Source organism: Leptidea sinapis, chromosome 6, assembly GCF_905404315.1.
Source record: "Leptidea sinapis chromosome 6, ilLepSina1.1, whole genome shotgun sequence".
Classification (NCBI taxonomy): domain Eukaryota; kingdom Metazoa; phylum Arthropoda; class Insecta; order Lepidoptera; family Pieridae; genus Leptidea; species Leptidea sinapis.
The window spans coordinates 5698585-5722806 of NC_066270.1; the positions used below are offsets into that span (position 1 = coordinate 5698585).

The window sequence follows — 24222 nt, forward strand, 5'->3', positions numbered from 1 at the left end:
TAAAATAAGTTGTGCCCTCGGAAACTGCAAATTCTGCGGACCTTTTTTTTGATTATATTGAATCCTTAGTCCATTCTTGCTACAGCATTACAACATCTCTCATAGACCAATAGGAAGTTGAAAAGACTATTGGAATACTTTAATAAAACTAAGTTCCTTTTTAGATTGGATGTCCGCCTTGCTCTTTTAAGTGTTCATAATGTTGTGTGACAACGTTTTCTTTCATCGTTTTCGCGTCAGAATCTACATCTGGGAGATTCGATGAGTACTTTCGTATGCTTGTTTAGTCTACAGTGACCCTAACCAGTGATTATACTTCTATATGGTATCCGTTTAGTTTATAGGATTCTCCAAACAGGATGACAACTAATATAAGTTACTTCTCCAGTTGCGTAGTCCCTCGCCAAATACAGACAAATATTATAACAGGCACATGACGGTCACCTTTAAGTCTCAGGGTGACGGAAGTGGGATATCATTGGGGTCCTATTGCAGCATGCTACGCCATAAGTCATTTTACTGAAGGATGCTACTGTGATGCTTATGCCTTTTGGTGTCAAGTGAGCTGAGTTCCATTTTTTACTCCCAACAAAAAAACGATCTTATAGCGTTCAAACCAAGGATGGCGGTAATTAATCGCCATAAGGACATTTTCGCCTTGTTATAAAGTTCACACACTTAATAAAATACCTCTTTACCTGTATATCATCATAATCAGAGACCAAATGTTTGGATAAATCTTGGACATAGGGTCCCAGCTTGGGATGTTCTCTGACCCTCAGAGAGTGGCCCGCATCGGTGGACAGCAGGTCCTTGACCCTCTCGTTGTAGATCTCCAGGTAGCTGACCTCAGTGCGGTACGAGGCACCCGACTCCTTGCCGGCCATCACCCGGGAGAAAAGCTGCCTGCAGATCCGTGGTATGAGACCCTGAGATTCCTGGAGGTAAGAAAACCAAATTTAAATTAACCATAAATAAAAGAGTAGGATCTGCAAAAACAAGCTCTTCTCGGTGTTAAAACTTTCTAGAGGCGAAGACGATTCATTTAAACTATCAGAGCCGATTGATTACGAGATACACAAAAAAAGGTTGCAACGATTGTTTGTTTAATAAAATACATAACATATAGACAGAATTAGCACAAACACAGTATAATATTTATCTACCTACATAAATTAAATTGACTTAAATAATGTATTCAAAGTTTATGACCTTACTGACCGCCAATTAGAGGAAACAGACTGGAGATAATTATCTCCGATAACTTTTATAATGTCAGATGACAAAATTATGCAACGATTACAGAGGAAAAAACTTCGACTCTGGACCAATGATACTTAAAAGTATAGATTGGAGTTAATAAAAAATAATTTAATATTGATTATATACCTATTATTGCTACATTGACGATATCAATTATTTGTACACATATTAATAATAAACATACAGACATAACAAAACAAACCGAAATGTATTTACAATAAGGGTTCCATTTTTACATTTTACTAACGACGGATCATAAAAAGTTCTAAGTTCATATATTATAAAATGTATATTTGTTGAGGGTTTATTACAATCGGATAATGGGAGACGAAGAAAACGATCCATTGATTTTCTGCACTTAGCAAGAAATATAACGAAAGGGACAGTGCTGCTGCAAAAACTCCTACGTAAGTCAAATAGCACTATCTACGTCCGCTACCTACCCTAAAACTTGTTTTTTTTTTACTGTAATAATTCAGCAACTTACATACGCTCTTGTTTGATTAAAATTATTATATTAATCAATCAACGCCTTTTTTAAATCATTTCCTAAAATATAAAACCTCCATCATTCTGCAACAGACAGCATCAATATTTCGTCATTTCTGTATGTTAATCTATGTCCGCACTGCCACTCGTCAGTAGAGTCGTGCTTGGCTTGGATCGTCTTACGTTCGGCTCGCGATGTCATGGCGTTAAATTTATTATTTCGGGGATTGCTAGATTTTAGCGCTCTAAAAAACAAACGGACAGACAGAAACTATTTCAATAAATCGCTTTATTGTTACCAAGAAGCGCTCTACGCATAATAGTATTACCAAGATCAAAAGATCCTTCGGTACAATTTCGTGTCCTATTATAATTAATACGATGTTTAATGCCACGTTGTGACCTAAAAGGTGCTATAAATGTTATGTGTGTGTTTGTGTGTCTTCACACGGGATCTATATCCGTTGTTTATTTCATGAGCCAGAAAATAGTTGATAGTTAGTCGCTTTAATGCCGGCGGAGAAACAAGTGCCTTATACTGTTTGAGAAAACATGATTATCATGTAGGTAGAATGTCAAATAATTACCTATGCATTAATGCAGAGATTAACATCAATTGCTTTTCGTAACGCAAACGACGTGGTTTCTGCCAATTTACTAGACGTCGAATTAATTAATGATATGCGTCTATATCAATAATAATTGATTTTCCTTATTTAATGTTCGATGATGAGAATGGGTCTAGTTGAGTGGAATACTATTTGGCAAGCAATCTTGGGGCCAATGAAGACGTTTGAGTCGTAATGCGAAATGATGATGAGAGATCTTATGATCATCACGAGTTTCAAAATGACGACGAAAAATTTTCAGTAGCATGTTGCACGTAATTTTTTTTTATAAAAGAGAAACATCCTTTTTTAAACTATACGTGCATACATTTGCTTCACCATGAGGGTTGAGCAACTAATCGGATCCCGATCGCAAAGCCCGTCACACAGTGTTTAAACATCAGTACACGACCATATAACCCATTAGATTCCTAATATATAGGATATTCGGAACGCAAACAATTCTCACAACTAACAGAGGTCAGCGGGCACAGGGTACAAGGTGCTCATTGGTCAGGTAGTGATCACAACGCATCGTGATTGGTCAGATAATAATCACAACATATTGTAGGCCATCGCTACTGGCTACTGTGGATTTATATACGATCTATCTCATCACTTATGTGGCGTGCATACTCATTTGTCTTCGTATACTAACAAAATAGATTCCAAGACGCGCCCTCGACGAGATTAAAAAAGGGTGACGACAAAAGACCTCACAAAATTAAGTGAAGAATGAAAGGATTTTATTCCATTGCTCGATTTGTTAATCAAGCGCTAAGACTTTGTAAGTAATATCGGCAATGTATCAAATAAATTAAGCAATATCTTCACTTATGCTATCCAAAATGTACGAGCAACATCATACATAAGCAAACACTCGCATCATTTACCGAAGATAGGTTTACCCAGACGAAAATAAAAGACATTCATTATATGACATTAAATCTGCATTGCTGTTTTATCGTCAATTATATTAAACTGGAATCCGTCTACGCGTCATTCAGGTTTCTAGATCGATACATATTTAATTTATCTCAGTGTCCTTAAAAATTAAAACTGACGTCGTGACGATCTTTAGATGAATTAAGTTCAAATTTATGTTTGTGTCCATATTCCTATTATAAGGACCTCCGAACAGTAGGTCCTATTTTATTTCTATTTTACGAGAAATAAAATATCCTTACGCATAAATCCAAATGCATTTTAATACTTTATTACAAATATGTTGTATATATAGGTGTTCCGCTAAGGATCAATTAGGCCAGCTGCTTGTTTTGTCAATAATTCTAATAAAAGATTAATTTAATATACAATTATTTCATAAATAGCACCCAATTTTCAAAATGTAGATAGTTCTCTCTGAATTCCAATTTCTTAAGATACCAATATAGTCAAGGATCCAGAGTCTGTTTTTGGAGTTGATCAGTGGCAGGCGAATTTTTCATGGCTACCTTGTTTTCAAAACGTAAAACGTTCAAATGTATATTGTGTATCATATCTGACAATTTAAAGCAAACTATTGTGTGCAAATACATAGCACATACCTACATATTCTGATATAGGTACTAAATATTTTTCGAATAATCCATATAATTATATTGCGATTTAACATAAACCAGTTAATCGTAAATTTATGACAATCATCAAATCGAGATATTCATCCCCTATTCGCTACCACAATCAAAAATTGTTAGAGAAAAAGTTGGTCGACTCATCAAAATAAAGCTACTCATGAAAAACTAGCTTGACACTTATCAACTACAAAAAAAGACCCTGGATCTTGGACTAATACCATTAAGGGCGTTTTGCGCCATGTAATTGGAAACCGTACTGTTTATTTTCCTCTACATCCCGATTATTTGATGGCATAGAAGGAGAAACGCTATAATGAAGTGCATATTATATAAAGTCTGGTATGCTTGATGGCGTTCCCGGCATTTTCATGCAACACCAAGGGAATCACTGCCAGTTGCTGAGGGCAGTAAGCATGGAGTTACCATACTGAAGCCAAAGATGTGATATCATATCTTTGGCTTCAGTATTGGATTCTTAAAAGTTATAATATATATACATATATATTTTTATTATTTATAATCGCTTATAAAATCCTCACAGAATACCTTTATTTATTTAAGGTGTGTGTGGATGATGCAGCTACTGTACTCAATAACTTTTGTATTAATTTACATTTAATTTTTTATCTTAATCGTGTAAGGCATTGACTATTTGACGTTTGAGTATATTTCATAATTTTCATGATGAAAATCGATGGAAATGTAAATATTGACATAAAAGAGTGGCAATGAGTTTCTTGCTACTTCTTCGCATTAGCTCAACCCTTTGCGAAGTAGCGGTAGACTCAATAAGAAAAATATTTTTTTGACATTCATAAGTGTCATTTCCGTGAACTTCGTGAATAAAGTGATTTTGATTTGATTTTACTTGTTATAGACAAAATATAGTAGGTATTTACAACCTGTCTTGAGAGTTCGCGATTGCCCGTATGTCATATCTCGTAAACTATACGATTAGAAACACAGCCAGCGGCACGACAACAGGGCATTCATGGTCGGTTCATGAAACGGCGATAACAAACATAGTGTTCACTATTTATATTGACACGCTGACGTCATTTCAATGTTAGCAGAATGCTGGCCAAAAACGAGACAAGAGTAAAGTTATTATTTTCAAAGTCATCTTATTATTTTTACCACCATAATTTACTAAGAGGAACTATAATTGGCTATTTTACTATACAATCATTCTCGACTCTTTTATCTTTGGTTTTTCATCCTAGATGAAACAAATCTTCAAATAATATCAATATCAACTTTATCTGTGTCTCTCGGTATTGCTCTTTTGATATTTTTGTTTTTTTTAGTACTAAGTAGGCTGCAAAATTATTGATAAACAAAATGAAAACAGTCTGACACAGAAAATATCCATCCCAATCAGTTTCCTAACTTTCGTTACAATTCGAATAGTGTGAAAATAGCGCCTGACTTATTCTCGCACATCAGCCCTGATTTGGTCCCCAAAAAGTACGAGTAGATCGTAGTCATCATCATCACCATTTCAACCGAAAGACATACACTGCTGGATAAAGGCTTCTCCCAAAGATCGCCATGACGATCATTCCCGCGCTACCCTCATCCAACGTATTCCGGAGATCTCTCACATGAAGGGCTTCCTAACACAACGTCTTCCGGTAAGACCGTAGTATGCGTTGCTAATTTATCAATGTGTAATGAACAGCTGCGAAAAAAAGCGGCCAAGTGCGTGTCGGACTCGCCCATGAAGGGTTCCGTAGCAGCAAGTAACATAATATAAAAGTTCTTGTAGTTCGTTGTAACTTTGATCGAAGTTTTAATAATAGTGTATTTTTTTAAATTAAGTTATTGATACTACGATTTATGACGTATTAAAAAATAACTACTTACTAGATCTCGTTCAAACCAATTTTCGGAGTTTCAGTTCTAAGTATGGGGAACCCCCAAAATTTATTGTCTTTTTTTTCTATTTTTGTGTGAAAATCTTGCGGTTACAGAATACTTCTACTTACCAAGTTTCAACAGTATAGTTATTATAATTTCGGCAAAAAGTGGCTGTGACATACGCACGGACAGACAGACATGACGAATCTATAAGGGTTCCGTTTTTATCATTTGGCTACGGAACCCTAAAAAAGATGTAACTAAGTGATACTTCTGTTACTATTACCCTTTATTCTGTTGCAGTAGCGCTAATTTAATTAATATACTTTGTGGGTTGAATCACAGACTAGTAAAAAAAGAAAGACTCCGCGCTGTGATATTAGCAAGTGAAGCACCTTTATGCTAGAGTGTGTGCGTTTACGGGGTATACCAGTTACACATTTTTTTCTCCCTTAGATAATCATATATCCACAAATACTTTTATATTATTGTTTTTACACTTTTTCACAGCGCACAACGGCATTTTTAATATATTTCATTGCGACGAAAACTGATCTGTCACAGACGATGGCAAATATCGTAATGGCGGCCGATCGGCTTATATTAGTGTAAGTGTATGTCTGGGGCTCTATGTATTTACACGTTTACCGGCTTGTTTTGGTGCCTCACTGTTATGTAAGGTGACACGGAGTCCTTATTTTTTTACTCGTCCGTGGGTTGAATTAGATGTTTTTATAAGGATATTTATATAATTTTAAACCTTACAATAAATACAAAGAAAACATAATAGCTATACATAATTATGTTTAACAAACATTTCTATAATTTTTCGCCTCTATCAAGTTCTTGTATTTACCAAAATACAATGAAGACTTTTCAATTTGTACCAATAAGAATTAATCATCAAAAGTTAGCCTATTTCAAGATGACTAACGGAAATTCCCAACATTCAGTCTATCTCCGGTTGTGGCCTACTTGAGATAAAAAATCATAACTATCGTTGACTTTTCTGCCCCAATAAACTTATCGACGGTAACTTATCTTATCCGTACACGATGTCTGTCAATGGGAAGACGCGTAGCTTACCAGCAATAGAAGTTTGTATGGAAATTGCAACAGTGAACTGGCGATAAGAATGACTTATCGGGTATATTGGGACATCTTCAGATTATTGACAGCAAATGACTGACAGTAGAAGTTAGTATTTTATCTCTATCTATAGATAGTATATTCGGAACGGCCGTTAGCGCCCATTTCGACTAGCTACTCGTTAACCCCCCGTCATATAACGTGACATAACGTTACTTTCCGCTACTAATACCACAAATACCAAAAATCAACATTTAATGAACTGACCGGGGAGCCCATCATGGTGAATGTCTTCCCGCTACCAGTCTGCCCGTATGCGAACACGCACGCATTGTAACCCTCGAACGCGCTGTCCAGCACCTCCAAGCCCAGATCCGAGAATACCTGTAGATAATAAATAAATTTTGTGATAAATTACAAAAATTAAACAAACAATACCAGTGGGAGGCTCTTTCGCACAGGATGCCGGCTAGATTATGGGTACCACAACGGCGCCTATTTCTGCCGTGAAGCAGTAATGTGTAAACATTATCGTGTTTTGGTCTGAAGGGCGCCGTAGCTAGTGAAATTACTGAGCAAATGAGACTAAACATCTTATGTCTCAAGGTGACGAGCGCAATTGTAGCGCCGCTCAGAATTTTTGGGTGTCTCAAGAATCCTGAGCGGCACTGCATTGTAATGGGCAGAGCGTTATTACCATTAGCTGAACGTCCAGCTCGTCTCGTCCCTTATTTTCATAAAAAACTTTATTCTGATGAATATATTTGCATAAATAAAAATTCGGTTCAGAATCTCATATGAGAATATGCGATGCTTCGTGATTTATTAACAGCTGTTCACACCTGCGATATTTGTGCGTGGAAAAGAATAAGCAGATGATATTGCCCCGTCGGAATTCACTAATTAATCATTTCTACTACTCGAAAAATAGTTGTATAACAAAACATACACACAGACGTGGAATCATTATCAAAGTGGAAACATCGGGAATCGAACAAGAAACCCGATAAGCAGAATCAACAATTGTAGTGACTCACGTGATATGACCTTGAGTCTGTAGAGTTCATAGTCTAAGAGTCAACTCAACAAGGTGTTTATAGTTATTGAGCTTACTAGAGCATTAGCATATTTCACACGGTCTTAGGCATTGTTATAAATGCGACTTCACCGGTGCTAGTTCGTTCTACGCTAGTATTTCTAAATATGTCTTAGATTGAATGTATGCTTTTGGTATCGGATATACCTCTTGTCGACAGTTTTTTGTAACGAACAATAATTAATATTTTTGCAGAACGGCTTACATCTGTTTAAGCGGCTCATAACAGTGACAATATAACGGCACCGGATGCCGGCTAGATTAAGGGTACCACAACGGCGCCTATTTCTGCCGTGAAGCAGTAGTGTGTAAGCATTACTGTGTTTCGATCTGAAGGGCGCCATAGCTAGTGAAATAACTGGTCAAATGAGACTTGACAACTTATGTCTCAAGTTGACGAGTGAGAGTAATCCTGAGCGGCACTGCATTGTGTATGGGCAGGTGGTATCAATTACCAACAGCTGAACGTGTCGTCTCTTATTTTCATTTGAAAAAAAAAGAAATAAGACGTAGTAAATACAAACACTGCACATACAGACACGCGTTCACAACCTACGATCGTAATGCAACGTTAATGTTCGATTGACGCAACTCGCCCGTTCCGGAACTCGGAGGACTGCAACTTTTTAAACATCAAAACTGATAGTTAGAAAACACTCTGACGTTTATCGGAAAATTGACATAATATGTGAATAAGTTTCGGAGTTTCGAGATCGAATCAGAAATGAGGAGATCCGTAGGAGAACCAAAGTCACCGAATCAGCCCAAATGATTGGGAAACTGAAGTGGCAGTGGGCAGGGCACAAAGTCCGACGCACAGATGGCCGGTGGGGCAGAAAAGTCCTCAAATAGCGACCACGTACCGGAAGACGCAGTTTTGGTACAAGATTGACCGACGATGTGATCAAGATCGCCGGAATACGTTGGACGAGGGCAGCGCAGCACCGGTCGCCATGGAGATCTTTGTCCAGCAGTCGACGTCTTCCGGCTGATGATGATGATGTGAATAATAATATGGTAGATGCGTTCCTAGTGCATTCGCGCTTTTTAAACATTTCACTTTGACGTTATAACTAATATTAGGTACATATTATACATGTCAATATGAATACAACCGTGGTCGTGCCGAACATAGGAGCAAGTTGATAAAGAACGAAACAGCTACACACTGAAGTTCTGAACGCACCCCGTTAGTTTAATTGCTTGTGACAATAAAACTCTGTATCTTATGGATTATGGGCCTTAGTGTTGCGATTTCAATAATGCTATTTGCGCCGAGGGGCTTCTGAATTAACGTCTACGTTTCGAGCCTAAGCCGATTATTGCATGACAAGCGCATCTTAATAGATACCTTCTCCCTGTCATGTACATATATGTTGTAAATCTTAATATATATATTTCTTTTGTGCGTCTGTTGTAACTGAAATCCTCCTAAACGGCTGGACCGATTAAATGAAACTTTCTGTGTGTTTTCAAGTGGTGGTGGATTCGAGAATGGTTTAGATTCACAATTGAAATACCTCCTTAACGGCGGGACCTATTTTGATGATTTATTTGCGTGTTCCAGTGAATTTGAGATTCATTTAGATTCTTAATTCCGTCCATATAATATAATCCTCCTGCTCATGTGTATGTTAGCAAACTCCTCTTAGCGATAGGACCGATTTTTCAAATTTAAGACGTGTGTATAGGACAACGTCTGTCGGGTCTACTAGTATGTCATATAAATAACTAATGCCATCAAAAATAAAACTTGTAAACTCAGTTCTTCTACGGTAAAAAGTTGTGAGATCCATGTTATACCAAGTCGGTCAATTTATTTAGTCCCTACTTAAGGGTCCTTCTGTCTTAAGTTATTACATAATTAGCTAACCTAACAACATCTTATAGTCGCCATATTAACAATATAAATATTTTATGTTTTAAATAAATATATTAACTTGCTTTAAATCTTCTAATATTATCCACAACGAAGTTATAGGGGGGCTTCGAGAAAACGAAACGAATATGAGTTAAGTTCGTTATTCCATGTCATAACTATTACACCAATCATAATGAAATGAACACTCGTTGCCAAGGATGCCGAGAAGTATATCATGTACAAGCATTTTATCCCGAAATTATGATACATTCCTGAGGAAACGTGACTATTTTAATATTGGGGTGGGGCAACCTGTTAGAACACCAGCCACCTATGGACATCCGCAATACCAGAAGCCAAAAGATGCGTTGTCGGCCTTGGAGAAGGGAGTGTGGTCTGACCATGAATGTCCCTAAATCTAATCAGCAGGCCGACGAATCCACAAAATGGTTGAGACACAAAGAGGCAAAAACTTTCTTGCTAAAGACGCTTACACAACTTAACAACACATTTACGAACTTTTCTTCTTATGTGCTGTGCGACCATTCTCCAAACACATGTCAATACAACGTACTTATCTATAGATTCTTATAGTAACGAAATATAAAAAAAAATGCCGTATCTTTTGTTTGAGCTTATCTTCGAAATATTAACAGATATAGAACAGATAGATAGATTTCCGTAACTAAACCCCTACTGCGCACCTATTTTGGATGAAAACGGCCCTAGGGTGATTTTTTTCAATGCGAGTCTGTCTTCTTCACACACATTTAGCAGGTGTGGGTAGGTTAGCTGACGAAATTTCCCTCCACCGTAAGAGCATATTTAAGTGGAACGAAAGAAATAGCTAGACGAAAGACAGAGATGGGAGACCTTAATCTTCAATGAGTTCGCCATCGTTTTTTTATGTGAACATGGCCTTCCGTAAAGCTGTAAACAAGGCTGTTATTCTCCTGGCATTAATAGCTAAAAAAACCGAATCCAATATTTTTTTACATTTTAGCCGCACTAGGTCATTCGGCTTCACCAGTATGGTCGCGTAATCCTTTATGTAGAACAACAATTGTTCAAACACAAAGCGATCATACATTGACACGACCTTTCCGAGCCAAGGTCATGTGTTTTTCATTGCTGTAATTTAATGATAATGGACAACCTGCTATATACATGTCTCCTAAGTATTAACAGGAGTTTGTTGAGGATTATTAAAGTAGGTACGAAATTTTGACGAGCAGGTTTAGGCTCGGAAGGTGTCTCCGTATTGACATGACAACTGGGACGAAAGATCTATTAGGTACAAGCGTGTTTCAGCGGGCGGAGAAATTGTTTAATTCTCTATACAGATCATTCGGGGAATAGTATGATTCCACTACTCGGGAGTTTTGAGGCCGACTTTGACGCGTGCCTATAAATTGCTGCTTCGTAGGTTACTTGGTGTGCAATGTACTGTAGGACGCAATTTCGGATCTTTATAAAAAATTTAAAGAAACCATACACTTTAAGATAGGTAACCTAAAATACCGATCAGGTGCGCGCCTTATTCGCAAAGGAACGACCTAGATACCTATATTTATTTGGGAACTGTGATTAAAAATATTATCATTTGGTTGTAAAATAATTTATTTTTAGTTAATGCACACACTTTTAAAATAGTTTTCGGTAAACAATTAAATAAATAGTAATAAAATAAAAAACCGGTTTACTATGAATTCTATAATTGTACATTTTATGTTTATTTAATCTTTTGGTAAAGGCCTTCTATTATTCTTTAACCTCTCCCTGCCTTTTATTTCGAACTACATTTCGCTTCCCTGATGGACTAATGGACAAACATACAAGACTTTTTCTGCCGTCAAGCTACTGTTTATATTATCGTTTCGGTTTGTAATGCCGCGGCAACAAAATTTCAAACTGACCTCATGAGACTTCATATCTGTGTAAATATTTCTAGTTCAGAATTGAAAGTTATTCAATAATCTTTAGCGGTAATGGATATTTATGGTCAGGGCGTGTTACTATCAGGTAGTCTTGAACGTCCCGTCACTTTTTCCCATAAAAGTAAAATATAAAAAAGATGTAAAGGACCTAAACAAATAAATATTAGTAATAATTTCTCCGCACGATAAGGTTATCATCCCCACCATCTGGATGTGAGGCGTTCCTCCACATGCGATTTTCAATGAACTTTCTTAGCACGCACACCTTCCTTAGAAGGGCCGGCAACGCTCCTGTGATTCCTCTGGTATTGCAAGAGAATATGGGCGGCGATGATGACTCAGCATCAGCTGACCCGTAAGCTCGTTTGTCCTCCTCTCCCATAAAAAAATATTATTTTTTAATTTAAATGCGCAAAGGCGACGAATGTTTGGAAATACTTTTTGTGGTCGGAAATACCGATGACAAAAGATCGCACGGTCGTTCACCAACAAGATGAACCGACCAAATTAATGATTCGTCATCCAAATTCTTCACGGTTGTAAGAAATGCGCTGCTGGATAGAAACCAAAGGCAGATCATCCGCTCCAGATGCAGCCCTATTGAGGGACTGAATCCAAAGAAAGCGATAATTTTTTAATCGGACTTCCCACATATATACTCACATTATTTACCTTTTTAGATTACTTAAAGTATCAATACATAATATAAACGTATTTGATGTATTGCTTGCTAACAAACTAAGGCAAGGTCGCGATCAATTTATGTTGTTTTTATGCCTCGAACTCAGTAAGGAATCCGTTTATAGCCTACACCCATATAAACACCATCTTAATTGTTTATATGCTTTAAAATACCATTCTCCTAAACAAGTTTTTAATATGTTTAGATAAAAAGAAAGATCAGCAGCGATAGATAAAGGAAAATGCCTGTTGGATGGGGGAAAAGTTTCTCAGCATTTTATAAGAAAACTAATGTAATTTTTCTGCAAAGTTTTTGCATTTAATCACAGTATATATTGTTATGTACCATTTTGTTCAATGAATTTTTGCCATCTTGTATCTTGCTGTAAGAACTTTGGAATTTGTGATAAAAAAAAAATCAACACAAGTTGTTTTCGCAATTATCTCTTGTAGTTAACTTGACACTGCCTAAAGGAATCTAAAGAGAACGTAACAGGTGGAAATCTTAAAGTGCAAGTTCAGGTCTATACGAAAAAATTAAAAAAATAAACAAAATTCTCCTAATTTTTACTGATTGGATAAAGATGTGTGTGGTTTAGCGTTAAAGTGATGAAAGGTCTCTATCTCCTCCCTTTTGATCAATTCCGACTCTTTCCACTTCTTGCATTGATTTCATCAGTTTTAGCAATACATATCTAAATCTTCTGGATCTTCCCGCAGGTAAAATCTCATTATGAACAATGCCCTTCCAAACCTATCATACACATAGCATCATTTAACCCGGCATTTAATTTCAGCTTTAACCGGGTTTTGCCACAGTTTGTGAAGCATGACCGACCTTGTCCCATAACCTTTTTCGAACGTTCTATTGTCGTTATCCATTTTTCATCAAAAGTTATCAATCCCTTCAAAATCTGTTCGGTTTCATTACGCAAGTCTCAGTAAAGACTCGCAAAAGAGTTTCATTAGGTTTCCTTCAGTGAGCTATTTTAACCGTTATTTTTTTATTATTTATTACATAAATTTTTAAACCGCTTCTCGTATTCTAACGGCCGAAACCCAATATTCAGTATCTCTTACTTGAGATAAAAATCGTAACTATCGTTGACTTTTCCGTCCCAATAAACTTATCGACGACGGTAAATCCCCTTATCCGTACACGCTGTCTGTCAACGGGACGACGTATAGCTTACCAGCTATAGAAGTTTGTATGGAAATTGCAATTCACGCGTCCCAATATAAGGCGATAAGAATGACTTATCGGGTATATTGGGACAGATTATAGACAGCTAATTACTGACAGGAGAAGGTAGTAATTTATCTCTATCTGTAGATAGTATATTAGGAACGGCCGTAAGCAAATCATAATAATACTTGTCTTAAAAGCCAGTTACGCTCTTCTGTTAGTTTCGATGTCACCGAGTCAATTGAACACTATTCTATCCTTCTAGAAACTAGTATAAAAGGCACTGCGATTACGTTCACATTACAACCTTACGCGTCATAGATGACGTGAGCCTGTTACAAAAGGGCAGTGGGTATAATCAGGGCAGCGCTATCAAAGTTGTTTTAATACTTGTGTATTTCCTGTACTGACCTATGGTTGTCACACACGCAAAGACAGATTAAAAAACTAGAGACTTGCCAGAGAGTATGTTGAATATAAAACGTAAATATCGGGGTATAGACAAATGGAGCAAATACATCACAGACTGGTACCCCTGTAACCTAAAAAGGAAACGGGGGGGACAATACAGGAGATGGTCAGACGAACTTAGGACGATAGCAGGCAAAACATGGTCTAGGATAGCTAAAGATAGAAAAGAGTGGAAGAGGTTGGAAGAGGCCTTTGTCAATACACGACCGACGGTAGTGATAGATAATTAGTTAAGAATAGTATCTAAGTATATTATATGTAAATTCTACTATCTGAATAAAGGCTTATTATTATATCAAAGATGTTTCGTAAAAAGGCAAACGCCGTTAACTGGCAAGAATTAAATAATTAACCGTTGAATTTATTCATAACGGTTTTGTGCAACTATCGAGCATGAACTTTGAAATGACAATAAATCTTTCTTGGATAATCGGAATCAATGACGTTCTATACATATATACGATGCACCTCATACAAAATCAAATCTGAAATATGGCACACGCCACAAATGGCACTATAGTAACCTTTGACAGCTATGTCTATACATTTCTGCGATTACTCAGTTGTTTAAAATATTATCGGTCAATAGGCAGCAATGTAAACACTATTTCAGTTTCAGCTGCGTATCTTGAATTTAGAACCCGATTGTCCCATTCTGACAAGCGGGTCTTGTCTGGGGACTTGTCAGTAATATTGTACCATATTTAATGAAATAATATTCGTTTTATAAAATTACTTCCGCATTTCACATTCGCACATCAATCTTATATAAATAAAATAACCTTACCGATGATAACTCACACCATCTTTTTTTGAGTCGTTAATGTATTATTTAAGCACTTCTTATAGCACACTTAGGTTTGTTGATTGATGACACACAGATGACACAAGCCTAAGGAGAAAAGTGTGCTTACATTGTCTTTAAGCACACTTTCGCCGTTATCAGAATGATATATCCATATGTTTAGAACGTCATTGATCGGAATCGGTAATCTCACCCAACGCTTCGATCACCTGCGTACTCGGTGACGTAATACGCCACAGTCAGATCTCGATAATAGTAATCTATATACCGTCTATTGAAGTATCGTAGAATCATAGCTCCGACCATACAAGACAGGTTATGAACACACTTGCTACAGTAATTATAAGTTAGCGCAATGATGTTCGGACATTTGTTGCTCAATGACGGAAAGGCAACTAGAATATTCGCCGTACAAACACAATATAATTTAATCTTAATCTACTCTTCAACAGGGCAAAAACACTGGCGTTTATTATAAAAAAAAAACATTTCCATGCATTGGAACAGGGACGGAACCTTCAACCTATCACTTCTGCATGACGTCACTATTACGAACGTCTGAACTTTACTTCACTCAATATATTACTCACTATCTAGATATGCATTTTTGTGTGTTTGAGATGAATTAACTCAAAATCAACTAGAGTTTTTAAAAATTATCTCACCAGTAGAATGAGGTAATGTAGTATATTATCATGCGTAGTAGTAACATGGGCTGAATTGCAAAATTGTGCTACATTTTTTACCTAATTTAATTGTGCTATATTTTGTCTTGCACTAGGTATCGAATAGAGTCTAAACTCTAAACAAAGTGAAATTAATAGTTTATATAAATTAATTATATTTCTAGCGACACAGCTAATTGCATAGGACTTTATAAAAGACCAATCTTTGCGAGACCTATTATTATAGGTCGTCAAAATTATAATGATGATGGATATGACCTTTTTGGTTATTTAATACTAGCTGACCTGGCAAACGTTGTTTTGCCATATAAATTATATATGTAAACCTTGCTTGAGCTTCAACGAATCTATTACAAAAGATTTCATTGAGATCGGTCGAATAGTTTAGGAGTTATTAGGGAACATACAAACATACATTCTCTTTTATATATATAGATAGATAAAAAAAGCGGGAGTCGGACTCGCCCATGAAGGGCTCCCTAGCAGCAAGTAACAGAATATAAAAGTTCTTGTAGTTCGTTGTAACTTTGATCGATGCTTTAAAAATAGTGTATTTGCAAACCAAGGTGGAATTTTGCATGGTAATGTACATCACATTCTTTTTTAGTTTTATCATTCTCTTATTTTACAAGTTACAGGGGTGGGGCATACATTTTATCCCTTTGGAAGTGTCTCTCGCGCTGTTTCGCGTTCTGTTTTTTTGTGATTTGGCTACTGAACCCTATTAAAGTCAATATAGGGTACAGCTTATTGTTATATTATAATAAATTTAATATATATAATACATATCGATTCGGATGTTATTCAAAAAGTAATTAATCATTAAATCTGAGTGTTTTGTTGTTATTTCCTCATGATGGGAATGTGGAACAAATAAACAATGACAACGAAACACCGTTCACAGTGAACATTAGCACTCTTACTGCCGTTTTCAATAACGTATTAATTAGTTACGGATATATTGCTGTCACCGTTTAATGACAAGATCTTATCTATCCATAAGTATGTCCAATTTAGGGCCGTTTTCAATAACGTATCTCTAGTTATGGATACATTGCTGTCACCATTTAATGACAAGATCTTATCTATCCATAAGTATGTCGAATTTACGGCCGTTTTCAATAACGTATCTCTAGTTATGGATACATTGCTGTCACCATTTAATGACAAGATCTTGTCTATCCATAGTTATGTGCAATATAGTTAGAGTCCAATGCTTTATGTCGATAGGTTACTGAAATGTAAGTAAGCGTGAAAGGATAGATTTGTCTACCTCTAGAACGTTAAACTAAGGATAGATAGATTATTGAAAACGGCCGTAAGTAATTCACATGCTCGGAATAAAGTACATATTAGAGATGTGCCGCTTATGACTTTGGCCGACTAGCCGATTAGTTGGTTGTAAAGATGCCGACTAGAAGACCGTTACATTTCGAAATGTATAGACTGATTATAAAATAAAAATATTAATAAACAAACAAGATTTTTATTGATTGTAATTCGCCCTACATAAATTTTATTGACAAATATCTACATACAAGGTAAGAAGCCGGATACACGGCCTTTTTAGCCGAATAAACGCCGACTACGTTAGTTGCCGGATAATCGGCTTTACCGACTATTCGTCGATATTCGTCGCGGGAATATGTAGCGGTTTATTACCAACGTACTAAATTTCAATCACGGCGACTAATTTCATCACGGTTACTATCAATTAATAATAAAATAACAATACCCAACAAATAATACATTGTACACAATAAAAAGATATTGCGCGAGTTAAAATCTAAAAAATAGTGGATTATGTGGAGCGGCACAACAATTCACTCCTCACCTTGAGAGTTGAGACATAAGATTTTAAATCTCATTTGCCCAGTAATTTCACTAGCTACGGCGCCTTTCAGACCGAAACACAGTTATGTTTACACATTACTGCTTTAAGGCAGAAATCGTTGTGGTACCCATTACTTAGCCGGCATCCTGTGCAAAGGAGCCTCCTACTGGTTTAGCCCTTAGTCGCCTCTTACGTCACCTTTTGCCCTGTGCTTCACCGGGGCAAATAAGGAATAGGGAGGCCCCAGACCATAGGCACTGCATTATAATGGGCAGGGCGTAACAATTACTATCAGCTGAACGCCTTGCTCGTCTCGTCCCTTATTGACATAAAAAACACACATTTTACTGCGGAATTATTCGTGCGGTTCTTTGTTCGCAGGTGTGTTCTTCATAGAATGTTCATGTGACACAGAAATTTCTGTGGAAAATATAATATACTCTCTCTATACCTCAGTGCTCACTATGAACTTTCGCGATTATGTTCGTCGCGTTATTATATAGATAATAAATAAAATATTAGTAGACAAAAATATATTTTCCATCATTCAATTATTATATAATACTAGCTGACCCAGCAAATGTTGTATTGCCGATATTAAAATCGCGATACAAAAGTAACTGTTGACCGTAGATGGGTGAAAATTTGAAGTTGCTTGTATTTTTTAATGCTGACTCATAATCAAACAATTAAAAAAAAAATTAAAAAAAAATCGTGTGGACCATCCTTAACATTTAGTGGGATGAAAAATAGATGTTGTCCGATTCTCAGACCTACCCAATATGCACACAAAATTTCATGAGAATCGGTCGTCAAGCCGTTTCGGAGGAGTTCAATGTTTAACACCATGACAGGAGAATTTTATATATTAGATAGATGTATATTTTGTTACAGATTTATACGGGGATAGTCGATAGTCGCATGATTTAAATTTTACAGGTATACAAATATTGATATTGAGTCGTGTTATTGAATGTGTTGAAGAAAAATTAGAGCCTCACTGTCCCACCAGAACACGGGTGGATTTTTCTAAGTGCTTAACATTAAAATAACTACAGAATACTAACCAGAGAGAGTCTCGATGTAGTCAAAGAGTAAACAAAATTAAGAGTTAATATTTTTTACTAAATACAAGACGATCAACAATAATTTCACAGATAGAAAGCATGAGTAGTTATTACTTTTATTTTATTATATTACTAGCTGACCCGACAGACGTTGTTCTGTATATAATAAATAAAATAATGTTTTTTTTATGAATTTGTCAAAAATATATCATAAAATCAAGAATTGCTTCGAAAAAATGCCCCCTAATTGTTGTAATAAAAATTTTTCACAGCATAACTGTCAAACCGTTGCGTCAATAAATTCGACGGGGTACGCATCAAAGGAAAAACAAATTTGTTGTTTTCATTTAATTCCGAGCATTTTCCTATTTATTCAAATCGGTCCAGCCGTTCTCGAGTTTTAGCGAGACTAACGAACAGCAATTCATTTTTATATATATAGATAAGATTTGTACTTAATAAAACAATTAACAAAAATATGAAGTAAACCAAAAAGCTATACTATTAAAAAGATAGAGTTGTACACTAACCTGTTCTTGTGATGCATAGTGATTATCTTCAGAGTCGTAGGACCAGTAGGAGTGGTCGAATGTGAAGTCTTTGTACTTTTCTCTGCTTCCTTCATTCTGTTCTTTACTACTCTGTAAGATGAATTTATATTACAGCAGTTGACTATTACGATCGGAAAATAACACTTTTTAACTGTATCTTTTATTTGTCCAAGAGGAATATAATTTTATTTGAAAGTAAAAATAAAGAATTTAATGTTACCATGTTATGATTTAGTTTAAATGTATAAAGAGGGGGGGAAATACAAGTGGCCCACCAAGGAAAGTAAAAAGCCAGCTACCTTGAGATGGAGGTCAAGAGATGCATTGCTGACCTTTGATTTGGTAGAATGCTCAAAGCTTGAAGGTCTCTAAGTTGTATCGATTCGGGAATAGTGCAGCCTGTAGATGATTCCATAAAGTCGCTGTGCGAAGCAAGAATTCCTCAGTACTTTGGAAAACTCTTGTGGAATAGCATTCGTATTTGGACGTAATTCCAGAAATACATTCCAAACCACAAAAAAAACTGAAACTGGTCAAGTGACTTTTATTAACTGACTGACAAAAATTAGCAGCCCTACTGTCACTCTTTAAATGACACCATGACTTAGTAGCATAACTCACATGTATGGAATACACTAATATTTATTAAACTTTAAACACGAATTCCTTAAAATGTGATGTTTGTGGCTTGGAACGTTTTTCAGGAACTACATCCATTTGTCCGTTGGTGATGATTGAAATTCAGCTGATGTTATTACCCTGAACAACTCTTACCAACACTCCCAAATTTAGTACAGTTCCTTCAACTTGATATGACATTACCTTCTCCTCTTGAGAGTAACATACAATCAGGTGATTCACAGTCTAATTTATATTTATTTATCTAACAAAGCGAAAGTGAATTATGAATCGGATGATGCAGTGTATTTCGGAAATGGTTTTATATAATTTATGGTGATCACTTATCCGGAACCTATATTTTTTTGACATAGAAATACCTATATAATTCAGTCACTAGCATTTCACTACATATGACAATTCATGCAATAAGCGGCCGTAGTGTACCTAAAAATACTATATGGCAAAACAAGGTTTGCTGTGTTGACATTTGTGGATAGTGATATCTATGCTGAAACAAAAGCAATCGAAATTGCAATTGCATTCGAATATTATAATTTATATTTTTCTAAATTACTTGGAATGTTGCATTGTTTATTTTTTTAACAAAACCACTATTTAATAATTAAAACATTAACTCACTTTTACAGTATGAAGTCGAGTCTTCTTGCCATCCATTTGTACTATTAACTTTGCATTCATATCTTTCTCCCTGTAAATTGAATCACATGAAACAAACATTGTAATTTAATAATTTTTAGAGTTTCAAACTAAATAGAGTCAAACAATTATTGTCTATTGTTTAGAAGAGTCTTTGGGAGGGCCATGCTTCGAGAATAATTTATAATTATATTATATATATTAATACATATGGGATGTTTGGCTACCATTCATTGTCTAGGAAAACCTAAGATTTGTAGATTTCACAAGTTTATGTTTGATGGTAACTGAAATCATCTGGAACTGAGGACTTACAATAAATGTAACACAAAAACAATTACAAAATTAAAATAATTTATTAGTATTGAAAAAAATTAATAGCATTTTAATGTTTGAAATATTCATGTTTCTCATTCTGCTAACGTTTTGCACAGCAACACAAAACTAATATTCAAAATTACTAGCCAATATGACCTATCATAACGAACAATAATTAAAATGTTTTTATTTTTTCGATTTCTCAATTTTATTTTACTGTGAATACAATTCATTATTTTAATGTACATACAGATATTTTATGATACACAGAAACACAAAAGTTGGTGTGAATGTGCAATAAGTGATTGCATTTTTTTTTTCTTATAATCCTTATATATTCTTTTTTATTATTGTTTGTATTACTTATATTACTGGCAAATTAAATCAAATCTTTAAGATATTTTATGAAATATCTTAAAGATTTGACCTATGGGTCACAATACATTCTTGAGCAGTATAAAAGCCTTAATTAAAGCACTGTTAAAGTCTCACAGATATCAACAGCTTGTTAAAATTTTTAAATTACATTTCATACATACATATTTATTCATATTTTCTTGTATATAGGTATTATATTAATAGTTCAGCTGCAGGGCAAATATAATGACCTGATATATAATAGACAAACTCTGTGTTTGGCTGGGAGGTTTTATAGACTATAAATTTATTATTTTATCATGTTTTACTCCAATAATTTGAATTTCATATAATTCCAAATTTTAATAGTAAATGAAAATAATTTTATGTGGGTGGTTACTTATTGAACAAGATAATCTCTCACTCAGCAAATTGTGGCTGGATGTTAATGATAGGTTTAATAATAATTTAAACAGTACTAAGTGGTGGCATAATCAATTGATAGATGATACATCTTTAAAATGTATGATTAGGGATATAAAAAAATAACAAGTATAATGTTTTTTTATAAGAATTTTTGACACTGCTTATGGTAAATGGTCAAGGGGCCCTTTGTTACTTTCCCTAAATATGTGTGAGGAAAGTGATTGCTGATATATTGTCATCACTTAAAATATAATTTACTTACACAAATGATTAAAGTTTTGAAAAATCTGGCACAACATTGAGTCTTGTGCCAGATTTTGGCGAGACAACATGTCCTGAGGATTCCTCGTGTAGAGGCGAAACACGTGTCGAATTGTTGGCGGAATTAACACTAAAGAAAACTTAAATCATTTGTATAATTATGGATTTCCACAAAGTAACGCCTAATTCAATAAATTTTCTATAATTTACTTGATTAAATAATTTAAATGGAAATCTCAACTAAAAAAATTTAATGCACATATTACTATGGAGTTATATGCTACTGTTTTTGTTTCTTCGCAATACATTATAAATATGATTTATAGATAACCAATTAGCACAAAGTTTAACCCCAGCCTTTAAACTTCATGAAAAGATTTATTATAATTTTTATTCATAATTTGTTATAAAATAATCACATAATTGCAAACTGCTCTTCATAGTTTATATTAAAACTAGTATTTGGTGGCACAATCACAATTAATTAATTAATTATTATTCACTAATTATTAGCTATAATGATTGTAAAAGAAAAAACAGAAGTTTGTCTTATCATTCACGCATTTTTCAAAAAGCTAAGTAAGACTTAACATTCAAATTCAATTTACAGTAAATTCAATATGTTTATAGGAATGTGTTAGTAAATATATGTATAAACAAAGTCCTAAAAAACAAAACATTCTATAGTATTAATAACATCATGCAATAGCATAGTAAAATGCTCTTTCAACAGTCTACTTATTTGACCATTCTTAATTAAAGAGGTCAACTTTTTACATATTTTAGAAAACTTTCGTTAACTGTCGAAAAACAGTTTTCGCTCTAAATATAAACGAACCGTGAAAGCCTTTGTGACATCATTGCCTTTTTGTGCTTTCGAAATATTAGAATGTATCTTATGAGCTAATTATTGTCCTGATCAGCGGTTGTGCGATTCCTACTAGATTGGTGTATAGTAATATTATTTTCCTTATCTTGGTGTCAAATGTTTTAACGAAAAAATTATATTTCGATGACTAATAGTTACCTTTGATTGAATGGGCGAACCCTTACAGCAACCTTTACGGAAGCCATTCTGACACATTACTGTGTTTGTACTAAAATTGTTAAGAACTTCACAAGCTCTTTAGGCCATCATAGGATTTAAATACAAAATAAATTTTCGTTCAGCACAAAACTAAAAACACAAACAATGGGAAACAATATTTATTGCAGACTGAGAGGTTTGACATTTGACTTTGACATTGATCTTTTGGAGCTGTTTTGTTTTCATTCCGCTCTCTAAGTGTTTTTGGAGTTGATCCAACATAATTACGGCAGGTTTCTAAAAACTCTATAGGGAAATTTTATGGAGATCTACAACCTGTAATTCCTCAAAAACCTTGTTTCTCCAAATTTAAAATTCCCAAAAATAATAATTGATATAGTCTGGCTAATGAAAGCTTAACCTAGCAAAAGGCGGCAAATTCAAAAAAAACTTTATATGGTATTACCAACTAAAGTAGGATTAAATTAGTATGTAGGTAATAGTTTTGGTTTTTTATTTTTATACTTCATTTATTACATAACTCAGTAAAATGTATTATTTAAAATTGTTATTTCAACGTACAAAGGCATCATATTACCAGAACCTAGAGTATTTAATCAAAAGAACTACACAGCTGAGGTGATCATAAAAATAAAAGCCTTAGTGGAATTAATGCTTGTACTCCAGTTTTTGAGCTAAACTAAGAATTAGGGACAATTCTCTTTGTGAATGTGGTCTAGATGAGGTAAATGTGGATCATTTAATCTTCAATTGCTTGTAAGGCAACAATTCTTTGTACAATTATTGTATACCTCCTGAAGTTCTCCGCCCAACTTCCTGCTGTCTGGTCTCCCTAGTTTTCACTCCTTTTGTAAATATTTTGTGTAAGAATATTAAAATAAATAAGATAAGGTTGTAAATATCACTAAGTACTTATATTCAACAATGTAACTATATTTAACAATGTAATTATATTTGTGGATGTCCTATACCTATGTCTAACAGCATGTATATTTGTTTCAGGTAAAAATTAGGAAAATAAAACTTGTTTCAATCTTTAGCACCGATCACAACCAATAAATTTAGAAAACAAATACTCTAAGCTTGGTGGTCTACCTTAACGTGACACACTTCTTGTTTACCTTCCACAGAAGCCATAGTAGGAAGAATGTTTTTGACTCGCGCATACCGTGCATTCTTTAAGTTTTCTTTAGTTCATTAATTAAGACTAGGTTTATAATAATATGATCTAGTTACCTTAGCAGTTCTAAACATGATAAATTTCAAAGCAAAATCAAGGGTTAGGCCGGGTCACTGACCACTGAGCTATATGGGTCATCAAAATAAATAAATCAATTAATATAAGAAAATGAATGGAGTGCAATGGCAGCATGGCTGTATTGGCTTGAACCTTTGCCGTCTTAATAATGGAAGAAGAAATAAAAAATCCACTGGCACTTGGCAGTTGGCAGCCTGCAGCACTGATTTAAATTT

At 34.9% G+C, this 24222-nt stretch overlaps 1 protein-coding gene across 1 annotated transcript in view; it reads right to left on the reverse strand.

The window, feature by feature from the left end:
- The window catches only part of LOC126965184 (kinesin-like protein Klp98A), a 62699-nt gene extending 39795 nt beyond the window's left edge, over positions 1–22904 (reverse strand). Inside the window, exons 1-5 of the mRNA XM_050808626.1 lie at positions 22729–22904; positions 20322–20391; positions 19041–19151; positions 7154–7270; positions 699–938 (exon numbers count right to left, since the gene is read on the reverse strand). Of these exons, the coding sequence (XP_050664583.1) occupies positions 699–938; positions 7154–7270; positions 19041–19151; positions 20322–20391; positions 22729–22775 (585 nt within the window). The 5' untranslated portion in view covers positions 22776–22904. The remainder of the gene's footprint in view (positions 1–698; positions 939–7153; positions 7271–19040; positions 19152–20321; positions 20392–22728) is intronic.
- Between the last annotated feature and the right edge of the window lie 1318 nt (positions 22905–24222).